Source organism: Lissotriton vulgaris, chromosome 4_1 (genome assembly GCF_964263255.1).
Source record: "Lissotriton vulgaris chromosome 4_1, aLisVul1.2, whole genome shotgun sequence".
NCBI lineage: Eukaryota > Metazoa > Chordata > Amphibia > Caudata > Salamandridae > Lissotriton > Lissotriton vulgaris.
The window spans coordinates 1,719,484,150-1,719,507,245 of NC_141691.1; the positions used below are offsets into that span (position 1 = coordinate 1,719,484,150).

Genomic DNA, 23,096 nt, shown 5'->3' on the forward strand with positions numbered 1-23,096 from the left:
CACTCTACCCACGGAAAGTAGAGGCCTTTGTGCTACTAGAACCTGGGCTCAACAGCTGGATTCCTTCTACCTTGCTTGCTGGCTTCAGATGCAGAGGTAGATGGCAGCTGTCAATCACTGAGGCAGGTCGCACCAAAGATGCTTTACCACACACTCAACAACTCCAAATTTGGGATGCAGGAACAGTGAGGTTGTTGCCAACGTCAGTCATTGCGAGTTGCTCTTGGGCTGGAGATGTCACTCAAGGGGTCAGTCACCCGACCGGCTATCACCAAGCCTTGGATGCGGTAAATGTAGCCCATGGTTACTTCCGCAACTGGAGGTCGACAGGAATGGAGTAGTGGCTTGAAACTTGGTGAAAGCTGAGCTACCACTCTGGGCTTTCAGGACACCACTTCTCTTTGGGCTCACACTCGACAGGCCCAGCGTGTCACAATTCTTGTCACGCAGTACATCGCCTTTCCTGCAGCTTGCAGGGGACTGGTACCACCAATATAAGGGAGTCTGCTTTGGTTGCTGGTGTCCACTGGAATCCCTCTTGCTGGGAGTGATGAGCTTTTGCCACAGACAGACGTAAAACACACAGTTCCATTATATGGTCTCTTCAGGGCAGTTAAGTGCCCTCTCTTTACGCTGCAGCAGAGTCCAAAGTCCTGTTGTCAGTGACGGCATATTCTTTGGGCCTCTTCTCAGATTCAAAGTCAGAGCTTACATTCTGGTGTCAAGTGAGCCCCCTAAATCCTAGGTTAGGGAGCTTTAAGGCATGAGGGACAGTAGCCAATGGGTTACTGGTACCTGTGGCTAAGGCGCCCCTGAGGTGACAATATCCTGTGGGTGTACATCACCTTTCTACCCAGAGTCCTCTAATTTAAGGTCTTCTAACATGACAGAACCCTTCCTTGGCTGTATAGATCACCATGCCCACCCTAATGGTGTGGCTAGCCTTTTGGAGGTGTGCGGGTCCAGAATAACTGATATTCCCAACTGTCGGGCTGGACATGGCTATGGGGGCGAAGTACCTTGCCACTTGGGTGTACCCTTTCGCATCACTTTTAGGGGAAGAGCACGGGCACTGGGGCCCAGTGCACTATCGTAGTCAAAAACCAGCATCTGGCAGTTCTAATTGGGTGGGGGGCATCTGCACAGAAGCCCAGTTTCTAACACCCACTCAGAAACAGATGCACCCTCTCACAGACCTATTCATATTCTCATGCACCCATCCCAGGCCTACCTTATTTCCCTACAAACCCAACAACCCGCTACTATATTTAAAATTACAAATTATACTTTAAAAATAAATAAAAATTATACTGACAAAACTAACACCGAAAATTAATATCTTTAATAATATATGTTAAATTACTTCCAAAAGTTGTATTTTTCCCAACTATATTCAAGTAAATTATATTAAATAAAATATGATTTTAAACAATATTATGTATCGAAAAAATGATATTCTTGACCATATTATTGTGTGACACAATATATTTGTACTAACAATATTCTTGACACGGTATCAGAGTATTTCTTAAAACATCCAAAGAGAACAGCTGTCAGTGCCCACACAAGAAAAGACATTATGAGCACTACACACTGACAGTCCTCATGCCACATCACCATCATCTGCTCTAGCTACTCACCATGCCTGCACCACCTTCCGGGCCCACCCAAGGGTGCACATATACCAGATGGCAACACCCCCAGACTCACTGTTCAAGTTCACTCATCACAGCACCTAGATGAACCAGGCCCACAGCAGAACTGCCACCTGTTCTTCCCCGTCCTCACTCCACAGCCACCCTTACAATGTCCATTTTTCCAACTAAATCACCAAAGAAGTCAAATAAACGTGCCTCATTGTAGGAGTGGTGGTGATCCATGAGAACTATGTGCTATGCTAGCCAAATGAGGTCAAGATTAGAACAGTCTTCATTTTCAACATTTTTCAGTAATGGCTTCATTCCAGTTTGTATTCTTATTCCAAACTTTTACATGTGAGTAGGGGGGGCAATATAATCCCATTTTACTGCACATAATCCTCTTTTCACTCATTTATGTGGATCCAGCAATTGGGCATCGCTGCCTAAAAGTGAATAGTACTTTTGTGAATGGCATGGCAACAGACAATATTTGTTGACAAGCTGACAACCACAAAACGCTTTATGTCTCTTCAAACCGGTGGACCAAATGATTGAAACTTGCCATGTCTTTTATAGGGGAGCGGTAAAGTACATTGTAGAAACTCCATCTCCAAATGCCGTTCAAGTGTATAGATCTGCTGACATAAGAACAACCAAGAACCGTTAAAATGCATATTTACATTGTTAAAAAATGGACACATTTCTACTTATGCTATCAACATGTAATATGTGCCTGCCCACGTGAAGGATCTCGACAAGAGAAGACCAAGCAGCTTGATCTTGTTTAGAATCGCTGAATATTCAAAGGGAACAGGATAAGTAGAGGTGATCTTGAACTTTTTAAATCATACCAAGGCACACTTAAAGTCAGAACTGGATATGGAAACTCATCGTAACATACCAGCCATCAAAGTGATGTAAATATAGACGTTTTGCGGCATCAACATGTTTTAGAATCAAAAGTGTCACTGTATGGAAACTTACTGTTAATAGGACTAATTTGCCAGTTGCGCTTTGCTGTTTCATCATCATCATCAAGGGAAAAAGTAAATCTTGGTCCATTCTTCAACGTATCAGGATCATATGCCTGCACCACCACGCTCTCTTGGTTTGTAATGGGGTGGCAGAAGAATGCTTCTGGGTGATCACTTGCCAGCCGCGGGGCATTATCATTGACATCATCCAGGGTCATGAAGAGCGGTACCTCAGATTTCATGGCTGAATTACCTTTGAGTAGAAATTGGCTGTGTTACCACCGTTTTGATGGAAGAGAACATCACACATAGCATCAATAGTTATCTTTATATTTGTTTTATGAGACCAGCATGTAAGATCACTCTAACCACTACACACTCATTTTCACATGAATACTTCAGTATTTATGTGATGTCACAAAATAGCAGGAATTTGGAGTTTTATGCTTTCAGATGTTGTTGCTTCACAAGTGTTCTTTTGGAGAGGAAACAAAAAATGGTGGCTGTTTATAATGTTTACAAGCCTGAGCCCATTGCTTAATTGTATGCTACATTGGCAAGATCTAATGGAACAGTTACCTCTTCACCATGGTGGGAGTCACCCAATATAAAATTTAGCAATAGAAAGGTTTGCAAAATGGAATAATATACCCTATGTGCGTTGACGTGAAAAGTCAGATGCAAATTTTTAGATTCAATTAATCTTGACAAATGGCCAAAACCTTTTAATTTCCAAATTCCTGCCCCCAGCATGGCCAGTTTTTGAAAGGTGCAATATTTCTACATTTTCTTGCTTTTTTCTCTGCCCAAACAAATATTCTACTATGAACATCAAACGGATTACTTAAGAGTACCACAAATAATCAATATGAAAATTCCCCCATGCTAATAACTCAAAGGAGTTGCTCTGATTTTGATATGGGACATGCACTAATGCACAATAAGAATGTACCCATGCAATTGGGAGTTAATGGTAGTACAGGCATGACTGTTATCAACCACTGTGCATGAGAGAGCACCACTTCTTCCTCTGCAGTGGGTAGCCTACAGACAGTACCTTTCAAAATTGTTGCTTGACGGTGGGACATGAGCCTCACAATTGCACATTTTAAACTCCCCCCCCTTTGACGGCGAACAGTTGTCAATAGCACAGGAAGCTGCATTTTTAACCTCATAATAAGAGTGTACCAGTGCCTGGTTGGAACAATAATGCTTCAGTAGGTTCTTAAATACTAGTCTGCCCTGAAAGTGACTATGTCTCCCAGTGCATGGCCAACATCCACATGGAAGCAAAACCCTGAATCCAAACAAACTGTGCTGTGGCACATCAACAAACCAACATCAATGGCACGTTAACAATTCTTCCTCTCTTTCTGGTTTCGCATAGCTTTCCGGACTTTTTTGTATATTTCACAAGTCATTTTTCATATCTAATCTGAGGTTTCAGTAGCCAAAATGGTCTCCTCTCACTGTATTATGATCATTGTGAGAGTGGCCTCTTTAATCAACAGGTCATATCATTATTACTAAATATTTGATTAGCAGGACATCGAGTGCCTTAATCAGGATATGCTCTTCATAGATATTGATATTTATACCTGTATTTCAGAGCTTCATGTTTAGTGCTGAACCAATCATGCTACTTAAAAGGTATCATAGATCATACAAAACACCAAAGCACTCTCCAGCATATATGGAGTTAGCAGATATAATGTCCAGATAGTATGGACTTCTTACCAAAACACAGTTTCTTGTTTATTTGAACACATATATAAAAATGTGGTTGATCAATATAAGTGATTAACATATGGTTCATTCCTATTGTAATCTCAAGAAGAACAGCCAATATGAGTTTTGTCACCTCGTGACTTTTTCAAGGCTCGGGAACAAATGGTAAAGATACTAAGATCCAATCTGTCATCCACAACATGCTGCAATAAGAATTTTTGTTGAAATATTCGTAGTAAAAGACCAAAGAGCTGCATCTAGTTATAGAATTCTAATTGATGATATCCAGTCAAAGATAAAGTTGAAACACGTTTAATAAAGTAAACACATAAGTATTAGATGGATCCCGGAAGGTCATACCCGTCTTAGTCATACTGTATAGGCAGGTTCCCAAAGAGTAGGGATAACATGAATTCATCAAACAAACTGTCTGTGAAATACCGTAGATAGTTATGCTAATAAGGAGTATTAAATACAAATATTTCATATACACCCGTTCTGTTTTTGCTCTTTGTGCTTAAATCACCAAATGTGACTGAATCTTAGCAAGTAATCACTGTTGCATATTTGCACGATTGACCAACATTACTTTGAGTCTCAAAATTTGAGTTATTTGCTTTAAATTATAAATAATACGAACAAAATCCCTTGAAGGTACTTTTTACCCTGTTTTAATCCTGGCATAGGGACGTTAGGATAAATAGATATTATGTCCTCTAGAGCTCGTTTAATTGCACACCTTTTTTTTCTTTGCGCTGCTTTCCCCACTGACCTCGAGCTCATCGTTTTGGGATTTAGTATACCCCCTTTCCTCACAAAACATCCCTGAGCTCCTCCCTCTAAGTGAGGGGGTTGTTGCCCGTTCTGTTACTAGGCATCACAGTACGATGAGAATCCCAATGATGAAGCATGCCACCTTTTGGTGGGTGAGGAATTTCGTCCTTTAAAATGGATCCCCAAATCCAGGTAGGTCACCCTTTGTGGCAATGTGTCTTTCTTAGACTCGAGGGTTTCTTGTTTGTAATAGATATATAGGTTGGGGAGCTAACCCTCGCAGGTCTCTAAATCTCCCCAAACCCCACACTAACTTCTCTTTTGTGGATTATGGCACATTACTATTGCCTTTCAGTGCTGTTTTAAGCATTGAAAATACAGTTATGCTAATATCTGTGTGGTTGGAGACTGGTTTTAGCTCATAACATCTTGTATTTTAAGCAAATCAATCTCTGCAGTCTATTTCTACTCTGCCTCCCACGTTTAAATGTTTTTATTATGGCGATGCCAATGAGGATTATAACACCATGTTTTGTATGTAACAGAAATCAAGCATTGGAAATTATTATATACTCCACAGTCAGCCAGCAATGACACGTTCCAGCATTAAAAGCTATAACCACCTCTTCCTCTTCTTCTCCTTCGCACCGCCCTATCTGAATTCCCTCCCCATTCCTCAATGTCATCATCAGCTTTCTGTCTGACTCCTTCCATTGGTCTTCAGATTTGTTAACTAGATCTTCGTGTCAGACCACTTTAAGCCCCTCCCGCATCTGCATCATGCAAGTCTGACAGCTCAGTCAGGAGCAATGGTGCTACTTCCTCCAAGTTCACAATAGAAGCTACAATTACTGGCAACAGTGTCAGCATGTAACCTTCTAAAGGCCTGCAGCACTGAGCTGCAGTAAAGTAGCAACAACATGGACTTGTAACAGGAGCACCCTTGACCATGCCTTGGCATGTGAAAATGAGATAACCAGCTATGCAGCTTTCACTTTCCGCCTAACCACTCAGAACACTTTTCTACCCTGCTGCTCAACATCTAAAGAGTAGAGAAATCATCACATGTACCCTCTTCGTTCACTCTTCTCTCATCTAACTCCTTCTTTTGTATCTTGCTCCATCATAAATAGACATAAAAGCTCTCACATATTGTCCTTTTAAGTGTTCATTTTATCTATGAAAGAAATGATGTGACATGAGGATCAAGGGTTGTTTTGATAGAAGAACAGACTAGCTAATTTTTGTATCTATCTCGTTTTAACCCCTTCGATGCGGTCGCGATTCCCCTGGTGTGCTGTAAACGTGACGAACCCCAGCCGTCATCAGCACACGAGCACCGTAGTGCATGACGGCTGGGGTTCGTCATGAGCATGGAAGGGGTTAAGGGAATACGTTTAATCCAACATCTTAAAGGACCTGATCTGTAGAGCTCAGAGACCAAGGGATATAGCCCATGCTCTGTACCTCGGGTTCCATCTAAAGATTGACTGGCAATTGATAGATTTCAAGAGTATAATTAATTGTAACACTTACCCTTTTCAGTCGCAACCACTCTTACGGTATAACTGGCCTCTTGTTCACGGTCTAAGTTGCCAGCAGAAAATATTTCCCCACTTTCTGGATCAATCCTAAACCAGTTCCTCTTGTCATCTACTATTGAATACCTGCAAGAAAGACATATAGAAAAAAGGTCAATCCAAAACATTAATGTTGCCATTGAAGCTTTGAGCGGTTTTCTGTTTGTATACGTGCCTTCAAATCTGAAGTTTCATATATTTTATTAATGTATTTTTTCTTTTTTGCTTAGTTAATTCAGGGCATTTCAGATTATAGTTGGCTGTATAAGAGAGAAAGGGAAGGGTGAGTGCAGAAAGCCAACAGGATACCTAAACGGGACAGATTCCTGCAAGGCATAAACTGACTGTGACACTCTTATGAGTTCCTCACATGTTTGACCCCATGTGAGACCCATACTCTAAATTTAATGTGAATCCATGCCTTATTACACAGGAAAAAATAAAAACTATTGGGGAAATTATCACCACCGACTTGACCGCCACTGAAAATCTCCCTACTATCATTACTTAACATTCAATCCTCAGAAATGAATGCTCCAGATCATAAATAAACACACCACGTTAGGTCCATCAGGTACACCGTAGATAGCCTCCCTACCAAGTTCAGAAAAGTGAGGGACCACCCTTTTGCACAGACCTGGTATTCATGATCAATGCTTTGTTCTGTTATGTTCTGCAGATATGTAGAGACGCACTATTACCCGGAGGGGTATCCTGGGACTGAGCAGGTGTGAGTTTTGCCACACTTCGGGACTAGTGGGACTACTCCAAAAGCCAGCCCTTCAGCTTCTTGTGGAATTGAAGAAGTGAGGGAGAGGCTCTTATGTGCAGCAGGAGGTTGTTCCACACTTTAGGAGGAATGTGGGAGAAGGCTAAACTGCCATATCTGGTTTTCCATATGTTTGGGATTTATGCAAGTAGGAGTCCGGATGAGCTGAGGTTTCTGAAAGGTTTGTGAAAGCAGATGTGATTGATGAAGTATGCTCAGCCAGTGTCAGTGGCGTAACAAAGATTGAAGGGGGCCCTGCAAAGTATACGGAGTGGCCCCATTCTGTGGATTTAATCTGGAGCTCTCAGGCCTGAGTTCTGTGCTGAGGGGGCTGTGGAGGCCTGTGTTACGCCCCTGGCTAGAATCAAGAACAGCGTGCACTTGAATAACTATTTGTGGGGTCTTGCCTTAGACGTCTGACCAGACTGAGAGTCCAAGGATAGGCAGGCAATCTATGATAGTGGCAGCTTTGACTGAATGTGAGATGGTCAGCCTCGCCCGGTAAAGGTCTAAAGCTCCCTTATGTAGGGTGCCAACTGTGGTGCAGTTTATGCCTGCCTCCCAGTCTGGGTGTGTGAAACCAGTGGCGTTGTCTACACCCCCTCGTCTGCCCCTCCTCACAGGATACGTGGGGGTAATGTTGACACAATTTGTCATAATTATGTATGAGGTTGTTCTGTCTGCAGCTCTGCAGACAAATGGTTTTAAAAGCATTTAAATAGGGAAAACCATAATGGATAGGACACCAAGCCAGTCAAAGCAAAAGGGACCCAAACAGTGAACAGAAGAAATAAAGACTGCGCAGGGGGCGTAGCTTCAGTTGGTGCAGCAGGTGCGGTGGCGCTGGGACCCAGAGGGCTGAGGTACTCACTGAACCCTGTTTCTGGCTATATTTTATCATTCAAATTGCATTGGGTGGCCAAATTCCTTCCTTGCACTAGAGCCCACAATAGGCGATTGAAAGTGTGAGAGAGAGGGCTGGAAGGAAGAGTGAGACGACGAATATATGAAGAGAAGAAAGAAACTGTGACAAGAAGGAAGGGCCAAAAGGATGAAAAGATTAATGCAAGGGTAAAAGGATTGGTGGATGAAATGTAAAACAGTGCATTGGTGGCTGGAATCAAGAATGGCTTGAATGATGAAAGGTTGGATTAATGTGTGGATGGATGAATGGATGTTTGGACAAAAGGGTGAATTGATAAAAGGGGTCTGAAATGATGCATGGGTGAAAAAGAAGGGATTATGGAGGGGGAAAAAGATGGATGAATGGTTGGAAGCGTGACTGGAAGGTTAGAATAATGGATGAAAGTACATGCCAAAGGGTGTATAGACAGAAAGGTAAAGGAAGGATGGATGGAAGCATGAAGAGATGAATGAGTGAAAGCATAAACAGAAGGATGGATGGAAGCATGAACAGATAGAGGGAGGATGGATGGATGAAAGTGTGAAGAGATAAATAGATAGAAGTATGGAAGTATGAAGAGATAGATGGAGGATGAATGGATGGATGAAAGTGTGAAGAGATGGATAGATAGATAGATTGAAGTATAAAAGTATGAAGAGATAGATGGATGAATGAATGCATGAAAGGCTTCAAGGAGGGAAAGATAAATGGACAGAAGACGGGAAGACGGGACCTAATTTCAAGTGTCTTGGGCTTTCTCTCTTTGCTCATCCAATGGCATTTGAAGTATGGATCACAGTGTGGGAGGTTTTAATATTCTGACTATTCGCTTATGTGAAACACTGCCCTTTCCAAAGCACTACTGCAGCGCTCTTGCTCTCAGTGTAGAGGTTGCACAGAGCTACCGCCTACGTGTGCGGCTGGAGGCTTCCCAGTCATGTTCTACCTGCTATAGTGAGCATGTCGGCTTTGCTCCGGTATGTGTGGGAAATAGCATTAGATCCGGCAACATCAGAATTATGATGTAGTCTTCTGTGGTAAAGTGGCAGGTAATCTCGAATCTTGCATTCCTTGAATAATGCTCTGAAGTAGACATCCGGCAGCAGAGACATCACATAAACACAATAAAATGAACAATTCCAGCATTACATGGATCTAATTTCCTTTACCCCAGTGATGCACTGTGTGATCTTGGGTCAATGAATCCCGCTTTGTCTGAATCAATGTAATGCAAATTGGGAGCAATGCATAAACATTTTTTCAGATGTGGTAGCGCTGGATCAAATCAACCTCAGCAATAGAGATGGCTCAGAACAGGCATTGAATGTGGGTCAGCAAACGGGGTCTCTTATATGACAACCCGGAGGGCACTGATGATACGCAGCTCAGTCAGAACACCTTAATAGGTGAAGACACATTGAGGGCACACCTGCCGCTTGGCCGGGTCATCCCGATGGCCCATCACCTGGTGGACAACTCATGTCACTGAACCACAACATACAACCTCAAAGGAGGCCTTCGCAAGCGCTGCCTGCCTGCCCGGGGTGGGGGTGCTCTGTAGTGCCCGGGGTGGGGGTGTGCTGCTGTCATGACTGGGTGACGGCACATCTTTAAAAACAGCTCGAAATATTCTTTGCCTTGTTGTCTGTGCTGTGTGTCTAATCTGTTAAGAGCTTTGGACTTTCGCCAGGTGCGCTGACAACATACTGCATACGTGGAAGTATAGTAATGCTATAGATTGGACAAACATTACATTGGGTAATATAATATTGTGTAATTTTACAGCGCTTAGAGAAGGACACTGTTATATGAAGCACTATGCAAACTCTGGGGAACAGGTTCGAGCCTTGGCAGCAGTGATGCTCAACATCCTGTGGTTCTGGGCAAATCACTTATGGGCATATTACCAAGCAATAGCGATAATTATCGCTATTGCTTGGTTAGAGACAAAAATTTACCGCTGAGCTGCGGCGATTTCTACCGAAAATAAAGGTTTATCGCAAATGCGATAAAAATCGCCGCAAATGAATGAATATCGCTGAAAAGTCCGCGATATTCATGCATTACCGGCTAATGCTCTTAGCCATGTTATCCACCTCCCATTGGATAACATGGCTAAGAACTGCTCAGGGCAGGTGTTAGCTTTTGGAGATATTCGCGCTTAGCGCGATTATCTCCAAAAGTTGGTAATAGGAGATAGCGATGTTAGCGACTGTTTTCAGTCGCTAACATCTTGGCACGCCCACTTTGCATGTCATTAGTGATAAATATCACTGACATGCAAAGTGGGGCACAAGATGGTCGCTATCTCCTACTAGCTGTCGCTAACTGGTGTTAGCGACAGCTAGGTAATAGGGAGATAATTTTATCTCCGCTTTCGTGGCTTTTAAAGCCAAAAAAGCGGAGATAAACCCCCTTGATAATATGCCCCATTATCTCCCCGTGCCTAACAAAAATTAATGTGTCCCTCTCTAATGCAACTGGTGTTCATGTAAAGCGCTCCAATACCTTTCAGATCGAGTTCTCACTATATAAAACTCCCCAAAAATAAATAAACCATGCACAGTTACATTTCTTTTAAAAGAAACCACAAAAAGGTGTGCGAGATAAGCGTGCACAGCTTTGAACTTGTGCAATAAAAGCCTTCGCGGCTGTCCCGTGTGTAAAGTGGTCTTGCTGCATAAGCAACAACGCTCCTTTGCGCGCCTAGATGCAGTCTTCGCAGCTGTACAGCCTCCACGCGCCAGACAGGAATCACACGCCTTTCCTCTCAACAGATAACGCAGCCAGGAGGAAGCGCTCAGACTCGGAGGCATAACCGCAGGCCCAGAGAGCGACATGTGCCGAGAGCCCTCGCCTTCACAGAGAGAGTAGACTCACCTGACCTAAGGGCTGGGCATGGCCTGCAGGGTGCAGGCAGCTTCAGAAGTAGGCGCGAGGCAGGCCGGGAAGGCAGCAGAAGGAGCAGAAGGCAGGGGGCAAGACTAGCCAGGCAGGGGCGGGGGGAGGGGACTTGTAATAAATTACAATTATTTCAAATTATGGCCAGTGACGGACTTCGGTCAGTCCTGCGTAGGAGCGTGGCTGGGTCCTGGGATGCCACACCTTAGACTCGCACACACTTTTAATTGTGTGCGCTCAATGCGCATGTCATGAAAAATTCAACCAGGACATTGGTCACCAGTACTGCCCCACCCTGGAGAACGAGCAGACGCGTCGCAGAAACAACTGCGCGCCACTTGAACCCACCCTGACTCACCATTTTATTTAAAAAGCTCAGGGGCCCCGGGCGGGCCCGCGCACCGTAATTAACGCACCATATATTAATGAAGAGCGGACACGCACCATTAAATTAATGATCGATGAGCCCCTGAGGCTCTGCAGGGGCCCAATTTAATTTATTAAGAGGCGGGGGCAGGGCGTGCCATGCGCACTGCACATGATTCAATTCATAGTGAAGAAGTGAGGGGGCCCCTGGTGCGCGGGGTGCCCCCATCGCGGGGGCTACGGGGGCCTGTGTTATGCCCCTGGCCAGTGTGATGTAGTGCCTTGAAAGTATGGGTGAGGAGTTTGAATTCTGGTCGTTTGTGAATGGGAAGCCAGTGGAGCTCCTTCAGGTGTCTTGTGGTTTTGGTCAATATGGGAGGTTGCCAGGGATTGACAGCCAAGTTCTGAATGGGCTGTAGCCTTCTGGTGAGGTTTATTGATCCCAGCATTGATGGTCTTCCCATAGTTCAGTTTACTTGTGACCAGGGCATGTGTGATGCTTTTCCTGGTGCTGATTGGGAAACATTTGAAAATCTTCCTCTGCATCTTCAGGGTATGGAAGCATGAGGTGGTAACGGCATTGCCTAGGGCGGCCATGCCAAGCTTGCTGTTGATGATGATCCAGAGGTTCTTCCTGTCTTTCCAGTCAGAAAATAGAAGATCCCTCAGATTGTCTGTCCTTGGATTCCAATGTCATGTAGGCAGTGAATGAATATGTGGTAGGAGACTGTGTTAAATTGTGAGGAGGGATCCAGGAGGATGCGGGCCTCTGGTTCTCCTCTGTCAAGAGTCATGCAGATGTCATCTGTGGCAGTGATGAGGGCAGTTTCCATGCTGTGGTTGGGTCTAAAACTAGACTGAGTGGTGTTAAAGAGTTGATGATAGTTGAGGTATTGGTGAGGCATCTGTTGATGATTTTCTTTAAGACCTTGGCCAGGAATGGTGGCAGAAAATTGTATCTGTAGTTGGTGCGCGTTGAAGGGCCCAAATAGGGTTTCTTCAGCAATGGGAGGACAGGTGCGTGTTTCCAAGCATCTAGTAAGGTCGCAGAAGAGGTGGAGGCATTCATAATGGGTGTGAGCATGGTGCTGATGGGTTGCAGTCCTCTGGTGTAGGCATGTGTTTGGGAAAGGGGTCCGATAAATTCCCTGTGTTGATCTACTTCATGGTGGTGGTGATTTCTTCTGGGGTGATAGTGGGCCATGTGGTTAGCATTGGTTCTTCGGATAAGATCTGGAGGCGTTTGGTGTGGTCTATTGGGTCCAGTTTTGGGTCGAAGTTGCTGAAAATTGTGGTGATTTTTTGCTGAAGTTTTGACAAAGATTGTGGCTAGCTATCTTAAACTCAAATCAAGCTTATGAGCTGGTGCCCTTGTCACCCTGGATAGCCTATAAGGTAACAATACAGTGTTACAATGGGTCTGTGTGCATGGATTTACGTACATACAGTGCCAATTTACTTAATCCCAGAATGCTCAAAAGTGGACAGCATTACTGTCTGCTTGTCCTGGCTCATTCTCTATTTGTGCTCTGGGTGTTTGCAGTGGGTTTTTATTAGTCTACGCTCCTCCATGTAACAACTGGCCTCGGGTATGAATCATGATGTATTGTTGTGTTTGAGGGAGGATAAGGAGTTGGTGCAGAAGGTGATCCAGTTGATGAAATTCTTGATTGCTATGGGGAGGCTGATTGTTGTGTTCGGGTCGGTGAGTGACAGCGGTGTTCCAGTGCTTGTCAGTGATGCTGTTTCAATTGTGCCAGGCTGGTCTAGTGGTGCTGCGTGTGTTGGACTGGGACTGGGATGCTGAATTTAATGCTGAACTTGACAAGGGAGTGGTCTAACCAGGGGACTGGTATGGGCTTGTCGACTTGAAATTAGTAAAAATAGGGTTCAGGAGGTGTCCAGGGATGTGGGTAGGTCATTTTACTCACTGAATTAGGCTTCCAAGGGCTGTGGTGCTCTTCAGTTAGGGGTCCGCATGGTCTTCCATGTAGAAGTGCGGGTATCCCAGTGGTATTTAATTGTTAGGATCAAGGGCAAGTGGTGCAATGAAGTCTGTGATGGTGTTGTTGAAGTTGGTGCATGGTTCAGGTGATCTGCAGATGAGAGTGCCGCTTAGTATGAAGTTGAGTGTGATGTGGAGCTTGCTCTATGTTGGAGGATGATGTGTCTGTGGGTGTGTTGCAGCTGATGATGTTCTGGCAAATGACCAGGGTTAGTGGCCCTGGGCTGAGATCAGGCACAGACAGGCATGCTTTTGGCATCCACTCTGTGGCAGCCAATATGCAGTTACTATGAGAGGATTAGAGTGAGGTCACCTACTGTGCAGATGTTTGCTGGAACTGAGTCCTCTTGCTTGGCTTCTTATTTGAAAGATAGTTTTGGTGTGAAACCAGTGATTTTACTTTTAGTGCAGATGGATGATGGGAAACACAGCGATGTCACTTCCTGTGCAGGTGGATGCTCGGAAGGAGTCCTTTTGTTTGCCTTCTATTCTCATTCATTTGAAAGTTTCAAATGTGTTTAAAACTGGCCAATTACACCCATTGCTAAAAAATAAACATGTTGAAAGAGCTTTGATGCCATTTAAGGTTCCTCTCTGTTTGATTCTAGCATCCATAATTTTCAGCCTATATCTTGAGCCAATGAGTACTCTATTCAATGAGAAAGATATCTCTATCCATCAGTATGTGGATGAAAAGAAACCTACTATATCAGTATCATCAATCAATGGCAGACTTTTTCTTTGTTCTTGTCGGATCAAGTTTCAAATATGGATGTCAAACAACTTCCTTATACAAATTATTCATATTAATTATGCCCAGACATAATAACACATTTTATTCCTTCTTCACTGAGGAACTAAAGGTAAAAACGTTGTTTTCCTTCAATCTCTTCAGCAGTGAAATCACAAGGTATTATTCTCCACTCCACTCTTTCACTTGACCCACACATCAGCAAAAATCTAAGGATTTTATCTATTTTTTCCTCCCTCTTAAACACATCTGCGCATCCCAAAGAGAGTGGTTGCCCATGCCTTTACCACTTCTCATCTCTTTGGTAATGGCGTATTACGAGGCATAGCACTGCCCTCTATTTTCCCACAGAAAATAGTTCTTTACCCACGGCTAGACTTTTACATTATCCAAGAGCTGAACTTCTTATGATCTGACCCATGCAGAGACATACATTGGTTAAACACAGAGCCAGTATCAGATGTAAAATTGTGTACCTGGAGTACAAAGCTATTGATTTAAATATTACATAACAGACTTGCTCACAATCGCAAAAGGACAAAGAGGACCCCAAAGTAAGAACTGCTTTGACATGGTAGCTACAAAATTCTAATCCTCCCAAGCACAAAGCAAAAGCAGATTGTCGGATGGGTAGCAATACCACTTTGGAACGCTCTTAGCAGATTTAAAAACTCAGCCTACTTTTCTCACTTTTAATAAGCTATTAAAAGCTCATCTCTTCAGGTTAATCCAGAACTAAATTATGATACTTCCCTCAACAGTAGCATGGTGCTTTGTCTCTTTTTTCTTTCAGACATAAAGTTACCTACTTTATTTCGTGGTAATTTAATGCCCAGTCTTTCAGTTAATGTATCTGTCATATAAGGCTTTATGTAAAATAGGCTAATTCTGAATGGGTTTACTTAGTACATGTGGCTGCGCAATGTTCAGGCCTTGACCTGTGTTTAAAAGAAGAGGAAAGCTGTTTTGCAATTAATTTTAATGCTAGACATATGACTTTTGTAAGTCAGCTGTAAATGTGAACCAAAGGTTTCGGACATCTGTTTAGAGTTTAAATCTGAAATGTAAGCTGTCTCCCCACTAGCATTCAAAAAGGCAATGTAGGCCTATCTGTCTTTGTTTCATTTTCACTTTGTGTATAGATTATAAGTTGTCATATTAGCAGCCTAAGCCATAGAGTTGTGAACAAAAGGCCAATCCTCTGACCCTGTGGTTGGTGAACCTCTGATGTACTTCAACTCCATGGGAATAAACGCTATGTTATTAGGTGACCTTCAGGATAGAAGGTTCCAAAGTCTTAGGATGAGAATCTCTTGCTAACCCACAAGGGTAGATGGGTCCTGATCCTTATATAGGAGATCCGCTTGCTTGTTGTAATGTGCCCCCTTCATGATCCTGTAGATAGAGAAAGACTTCTCCTGCCAGGGGGGAGGGCAGTAAACAATAGGAAATGGATAATTTCTTCAGTTAGCGCATCCTGAGCTTCATTCTCGTGTGTCTGGGAAGCACAGAAGGACCTGCTATTGGAGGGAATGAGTGTTAATGGTGAAAGAATCCAGTTACCAGTTGCAGCTGGACTTTTTACAGTGTGTATATATGTAGGAGTTGGGAGTAGGCTTTCTACATATTGACCTTATGGCCTGTTGTCCAAGAAGACTTCAAGTACAATTTGAATATTTAGAAACCTTTTGGCTTAGTTACAGACAAGTCGCCCATGGTGCCCAAATATTATGCAACTTTGTTGGCTACTTTTTCCATGTTTGTCCTACTCTAAGCTTTTGACAGCAAAGTGTGAGGCACTGCAAAGAACGCGTAGCTGGCATTTTGAAATCCTGCTCGGCACAACTTTTAGTCTTGTCCTACTGAATATTACAAATTGCAGAAAAATGGCTATGTGTAAGGTAAAAGGTTTAGCTGAGACAAACCACCAACCATTTCCTGACCATCTTCTATCGCTGGTCAGTCACAAAGAGTATCTAGGTCCTTTACAACTTTTGACCAGGAGTAGTAAGCGCTATATAAAAGCAATTAAAATACAATGTACAATCATCCGCAGAAATTGTGCGCTCAGATACCTAAACACATGGTTCATGTAGAACAAAGCAGTAAAAAGTAAAGAGCAGATATGAAACTAAATTCAAAAGAAACCTCACATCTTGCCTTACAGACATATTTAGAAAGAAAGGAAATTGTACTGAAAAGAAGCTGTAAGGAGAAAGCTAGACTGCCCTTACCTTATGGGCCGCCCTTCAGGATCATGGGCCATCACTTTCGACAGTTTGGTACCCACTGGAGTGTTTTCAAGAGCTTGAAACTGATATATGGGTTGATTAAAAATTGGTGGTTCATCAACATTTAATAATCTAATCTGAAAGCTGGTTTTGGATTTTTCATCATAGGTCACTCCTTTTGTCAAAGGCTCTGGATTTCTCGCCTCCACCACAATGCTGTATTCAGGAAAAGTTTCATAGTCGAGAGGCTGTAATAAAAGAAAGAGATCAAAACAGTGAAATTATGATATTGTTTAAAACACATTGTGAGACTGTCTTGTGAAAATGTAGATCTGCATATGCCATCTGGAACTTATTTTAGTGCAGCTCCTTGATTTTGCACTACCTAGGCAGTACATTTTTCCTCTTTGTGTTCCCCTAAAGTTTCGGCTGAATTAGTATGCATGCATCAGTACTTCTGTCCAATGAGTCTTTTCAATAATCATCTCAATTTATAGTCAGTCTTTATTTTTTATTTTTTTTAACGTAGTTTATTGGTTTTCATACAAAACAGACATGAATACAGATGACCCAGTGGCTTCAATATTACTAGTCCTATGATAAGACATCTCGTCTAATTCCCGTTACGTGTCGTAATCATGCGTCACCTATGATCAAGCAATGCTCCCAGTAAGACCCAATAAACCCTGTCAGTTTTGTCCGCAACTCCCTTTTCGAACAACAGTTACCCCCATCCTCCCAGTTCTCGTCACTGATGCATCAACTGTAATGATCCCTTAAATCGGTTGTGTTCAGGAATACATTATGCCCTAGTCTTCGCGATGTTCCTGGTATGCTACAGGGCCTCCATGTCCAGTATTACGCTCCTATTGGTCTTCTTGTGTTTCACTATCTCTTAATGCCTGTACTAACACTTCCCACGCTGTTGCTGCTTCTAGTTGCTTATCATTACCTCGCCTTCGCGCTGGCTGAAATCGCAGTGCACTCTCACTATTCGCCCACTTTACAAACTCATTCTTCCACCTCTTGCTGTTCGGCCCTACTGTCGCATTCCAATGTCTCGTGATTTCCCTTTTCGCTAGTATGAGCCCCATGTCTATGAATTTACTTGTTATTTTGTTTTTGGATGTGTGGGGGTACCAGTGTAGGACGCTAGTGGCCATATCGAATGGCAATTGTTATCTCATTTAGGGTGTTTCCCACTTCCACCCAGTAGGATCCTATTTTGGGGCAAGACCACAGCATGTGTTCTAATTCTGCTACAGCCCGTGCGCACCTGGGACATGCTGCTTCCGCAACTTGAAAATATTTACAAATCTTACCAGGTGTCAAGTACGCTCTATGAAGGATGTAAAAATTTACTAATTGGAATCTTGCGTTCCTTGAGCTCTTCCATGCTCTCCGCACTATTTGAGTCCAGCCGGTTTCAGGGATTTCTTTCTATATGTCCACCTCCCACTTCCCTTTCAGTGTCTCTAGGGGGGTTAATCCCTCATTAAGCATTCTTGAGTAGAGGCATGTGACCGCCTTGAAGGTCCCAGCCGCCATCATAGAGTATTGGCAGGCCATCGTCGTTTTGGGTTCCATAAGCCCTTCCCGCCAGTGTGCCTGTATTGCCCTTGACAAGGCTGCATGCAACAAGAATCCCCCTCTCGGAAGATCAAATCTTTCCTGTAGTGTCCGGTAGGGCAACATGGCTCCATCTTCATACAGATCACCCAATACTTGGAGGCCCGCTTCCTCCCAGGCTTGCAACGGCGACCAGTCCCCACCGTGGGGTAACGCCGTTATCATTCCCAGCGGAATTTCGGGCACGTATGGGTGCAGGACTCCCGCTCTACGTTGGGATCGATTCCAGCAGAGTCTAAGCGTTTTTTCCTCTAGTGAAAGTTCTTTAAGATTCAGCCTCTGTTGTAATGCTATAAACGATAGGATATAGCGCGGTACTCCCCCACCTCTTTGGTGTTCTGGTCCTCTGCATTCCCTCGCTATTGCCTGAGTGAAAAACTGCAGTTGGGCTGCCAGATAGTTCGAAGTCTGGGACTGCCAGACCTCCTTCAGCTTTAGATCGGGCCAGCGTCGCCTGGACGACTCTACGCCTACCCGTTCCCCAAAGGAAGGCCACCACAAGCGACTTCAATGTCTTGAAGGTTGAGCCCGGTATCCATATCGGCAGTGTTCTAAAATAATACAGGAAACGCGGGAGCGCTATCATTTTCAATAGGGCTATTCGGCCCGTCACTGATAACGGGAGGGTGGCCCAAAAGGCCATACTGCCCTTTAGTGCTCTTATGCCACGCCCTATATTTCCTTCTAATATGTCTGCCGCAGTGTGGTAAATATGCACACCTAGGTATTTCAAGCAGGTGGGTTCCCATCTCACCTCTCTATCCGTTGTAGGCCGTGTATCCCCCTGTTGTACGGGGAACAGGCATGTTTTGGGCCAATTCACTTTCAAACCTGATATTTTGCCAAATTCCGAGAGGAGGGAGTCAACGACCGCCAATGCTCCTTCTGCATTTTCAAGGAAGAGCAGCATATCGTCTGCATATAGTGAGATGTTTTGTTGACCCTCTCTGCTTCCCAAGCCCCTATAGTACTCTCCCGACCGGGCCTTCACCGCAAGAGGCTCTACCGCCAGGACGAAAAGCAGGGGAGACAGCGAGCATCCCTGCCTCGTTCCCCGATTTACAGAGTATTGCGCCGAAATCAGCGTTCCCACTCTTACCCTGGCCACTGCTGACGTATACAGTACCTTAGTCCATTGCAGGAAGTCCGTTCCTAGTCCAAAGCCCCCCATCGTTTTGTACAAGTACTCCCATTCTAGGCTATCGAACGCTTTTTCGATGTCCACTGACAATATCATGGGTTGCTGTGCCACAGGGTGGGCCTCTTCCAATATCCGTACATACCGCCTTACATTTGTGGTCGTGTTTCTCGTTGGTATGAAGCCAGCTTGATCCGCGTGGATCAATGTAGTCATGTGCTTTAATAGTCGGGTCGCTAATATACTGCTGAGTATTTTGTAGTCAGTGGTTAGCATTGATAACGGGCGATAGGAGGCCGTCTCTCCCACGTCTCGACCCGGCTTCAGCAGTGGGATCACTAGTGCCTCCCGCATAGACTGGGGCAACTGTCCAAGTTCTTTTGCCTCTTTGTAAACTTCTTGGAGCCTTGGAGCTAGCTCATCTATATATTTCGCGTAGAATTCAATAGGTAGTCCATCTGTACCTGGGGTTTTATTACGGGCCATGTGCTTAATTGCTCCCCTGATTTCTCCCAGCTCTATGTCTTTCCCCAAACTTTTCGCCTGCTCCTGTTCTAGTTCTGGTAGTTGCAGTGCCTCTAGGAAGGTATCTACAGCAGGGTCCCCGGCTACTACTGTGCTTTGATACAGTGCCTCGTAGTAGCGCAAGAAGCATTGCAGGATCTCGTTCTGGGTGTTAACTATGGTCCCGTCCCCTGCCTCCAGCACCAATATCGGGGAACCTCGTTTATTGGGGTTTGCCAACCAGGCCAACAATGTCCCTGCTTTGTTGCCCTCTGCATGTGCTCTTATTAGGTACGCTTTGTGGGCATAGCTACGTAAGCATTCAATTTCCGGCGCTACTGCTCCCTTCGCTGCGCTAACCTCTTGCTGCAATTCAGGGTGCCCGGGTCTCGCTAATTCTATCTCACGCAGTTTCGCTTCGGCCGTGGTCAGATCTGTTAAGAGCACCTTTCGTACCCCTGTGTGCTTCCCTATACAAATACCCCTGACCACCACCTTGAAAGCATCACATTCCGTTGCTCTTGTGGCTGTCGAACATGCATTCTCTGCGAAATAGTTGGTAATCCCCTCCCTTAGCGTTTCCCGAAAAAGTGGGTCATCCATCGTCTCGGGGCACAGTCTCCAGGTGGGAATGCAAGATACTCCGGTCATCCAATGCATCGTAATGAGCAGTGGGTTATGATCTGATATCGTCCTAGCTAGATATTCAGATTGTATTACGGCAGGCTGTACTGTCGTGGAACATAGCACCGCGTCTAGCCTAATGTGTAGTTCATGCATCCCAGAGAAGTAGGAGTAGTCTCGGTCCTGCGGGTGAAGTGCTCGCCAGATGTCCACTAGTCCCCACCTCGTTTGCCAGTCTAGTCTACCCTTAGTCAACCTATGGACTGGGGACTCGGCCAATCAAGAGACACATCTGCCACTTAGTTGAAGTCTCCACCCAATATTAACGGGCTGGTGAGATAGTGTGCCAGAGATCCAGACAGTTTCGCCAGGAAATCCAGTTGATCGACATTAGGTCCATATATACTGCAGAATGCTGTGTCCTTACCTCTAAGCTTCCCCTGGATCGCCACAAACCTACCGTCAGGGTCTATCAGTTGGCCAGTTACCTGAAAAGGGACTCCCGCCGAGTATGTGGTGTTAAATACTTGGCCCTTCCACCTACGCTGTAGCGCTATACCCTCAGCCTTGGTCAGATGTGTTTCCTGGAGTAGTGCTATATGTACCCTCCTGCGAACCAAGTATGCATGGATTTTGTGTTGTCTTGTCATGGTATGAAGTCCCCTCACATTCCAGGTTATACATCTTAAATCCGCTGTATCACCCATTGTCTATCAATGTCCTGAACATCATGTTTCTTGATTCCGCGTCTGCATCAGTGACGGTCCCTCCCAAACTTCCCCCCAAACTGTCCCTTTCATCCCTCCCCCCCAGAACAGGACCTAGCAATAACCACCTAGTTCCCATCCAAACTAATGCAACTTCAAACATTTTTCGAAACCCGCCAGCAGACACTGTGGGCATGCCTTAAGGGCAATGAGGGGGGACTATGCGCCAACCGGTGGTCACCTACTCTGGTAGTCCTCCTTATCCCAGTAAGCCCAGAACACTAATGCCCCCCGAAACTCCCCCCCATGCCCCCCCCACATCTCTCATTAGACCAACCTCCCTTATTAGACCACCTTCGGAAGTCCATTACAGTTCCATGTTCTCCATCTGGTCACTCCTACAGGATCAGCTACCCTTCGTCCAGTATCCCCTCAGCCGTCTTTGGAGTGACTTTTGGTAAGTTTACGCTGTCTTCTTCCGAGTGTTCTGTATCTGATCAGGTATTGTCTCTCTCTGAGTCCGTGCCATCCCCCAATACAGACTGTTGTGTGGTTGATAGTGTGGACACCGCTGCCAGCACTTCCCTCCGTTCTGCTTCCGTCTGTGTCGTGGAGGGCCTCCGTAGGCCCCGCTGCCTGTTTCGTATCTGTCGCGATTTCCGCAGGGGCAAGCTCTCTGAGATGGTCCGCATTCTTTGGTCATCGTTATCCTTCCCAGCTTTGTAGAGTTCCAGCCAGGCACAGGCGTAATCCGGAGTTTCAAAGAAACATGTTTTGCCGTCCATGATGACCCTAAGCCTGGCCGGAAACAGGAGAGAGTACTGGAGTCCCTCAGAGCGCAGCTCCCTCTTGATTGCCAAGAAAGAGGTTCGGCGGCGTTTGGTTTCGTATGTATTAACAGGGAATATGTTGACTCTGCTATTCTCCACCTGGAAGGGGCCATCCGTCCGTGCTTTCTGAAGGATCAAGTCCCGGTCTCGAAAGTGCAGCAGCCGGGCAACTACGGGTCGTGGTGGCCTGCCTTGTTGAGGCGGCCAAGCTGGCACCCGGTGTGCTCGTTCTAAGGTGTAAAAGGTTGATAGGCCCTCTGGTGCCATCACCGTTTGGAGCCAGGCCTCCAGATATCGTACCATGTCAGATGCCTCAATTTTCTCCGGCAATCCTACTATGCGGATGTTGTTCCGGCGGTTATGACCCTCTGCATCCTCGGCCCTTCTTTCCAAGGCTTCCATGCGGTCCAACACATTGGTCAGGGTAGCTTTAAAATCCTTGTGTAGTGGTTCGATGCTTTGGAGCGTACCCTCCACTGCTGTGACTCTGTCGGCCAATTTCCCGTGATCGGCTCGCAATAAGCCCAGTCCCGTGGCTACCTGTGCTATGTCCTGCTGGAGTGCTGTGCGGGTGTCCGTTATTACCAGTAGGATCCTATCAAGCTGTCGCTGTAGGTGAGGGTCCTGTACTTGTTCCAGGTCTCCCTGCTCTTCCCGCATAGGTGTCTCTCCCTCCACGGTTTATGGGGTACCGCTCTTGCTCCCTTTCGGTTTCCCCATCGTCGATTGTCGCTGATTGGGCTGGGCTGTTCTTTACCGGTAGGTCTTCCTATGTGGGCCCCAGGGATTGCTACTCGTAACCTCTCCCACAGATCTCTGGTCTTTTCTGAGCTGTACCGGCAATCTAGCAACTTCCTGTTTCAGACACCCAATGTTATGCTGGTTTGGTGCCGCAGCCGCCAATCAATCCATTACTTGCTCCTGTTTATGCTCCTTTCGGGGCTTCTCTGGGGCCCATTGGGCATGTAGCTTCGCGTTCTCCACCTCGTGGTGCTGTTTGTGATGGGGGGTCAGCTCGCGGTCCAGGGAAGTCGTCGTCTC

General features: G+C 45.1%; 1 protein-coding gene across 1 annotated transcript in view; it reads right to left on the reverse strand.

Moving 5' to 3' along the window:
• Positions 1 to 23,096, reverse strand: part of CDH17 (cadherin 17) — a 405,204-nt gene that overhangs the window by 23,113 nt on the left and 358,995 nt on the right. The window contains exons 13-15 of the mRNA XM_086965999.1: positions 16,627 to 16,871; positions 6,653 to 6,783; positions 2,625 to 2,867 (exon numbers count right to left, since the gene is read on the reverse strand). Of these exons, the coding sequence (XP_086822125.1) occupies positions 2,625 to 2,867; positions 6,653 to 6,783; positions 16,627 to 16,871 (619 nt within the window). The remainder of the gene's footprint in view (positions 1 to 2,624; positions 2,868 to 6,652; positions 6,784 to 16,626; positions 16,872 to 23,096) is intronic.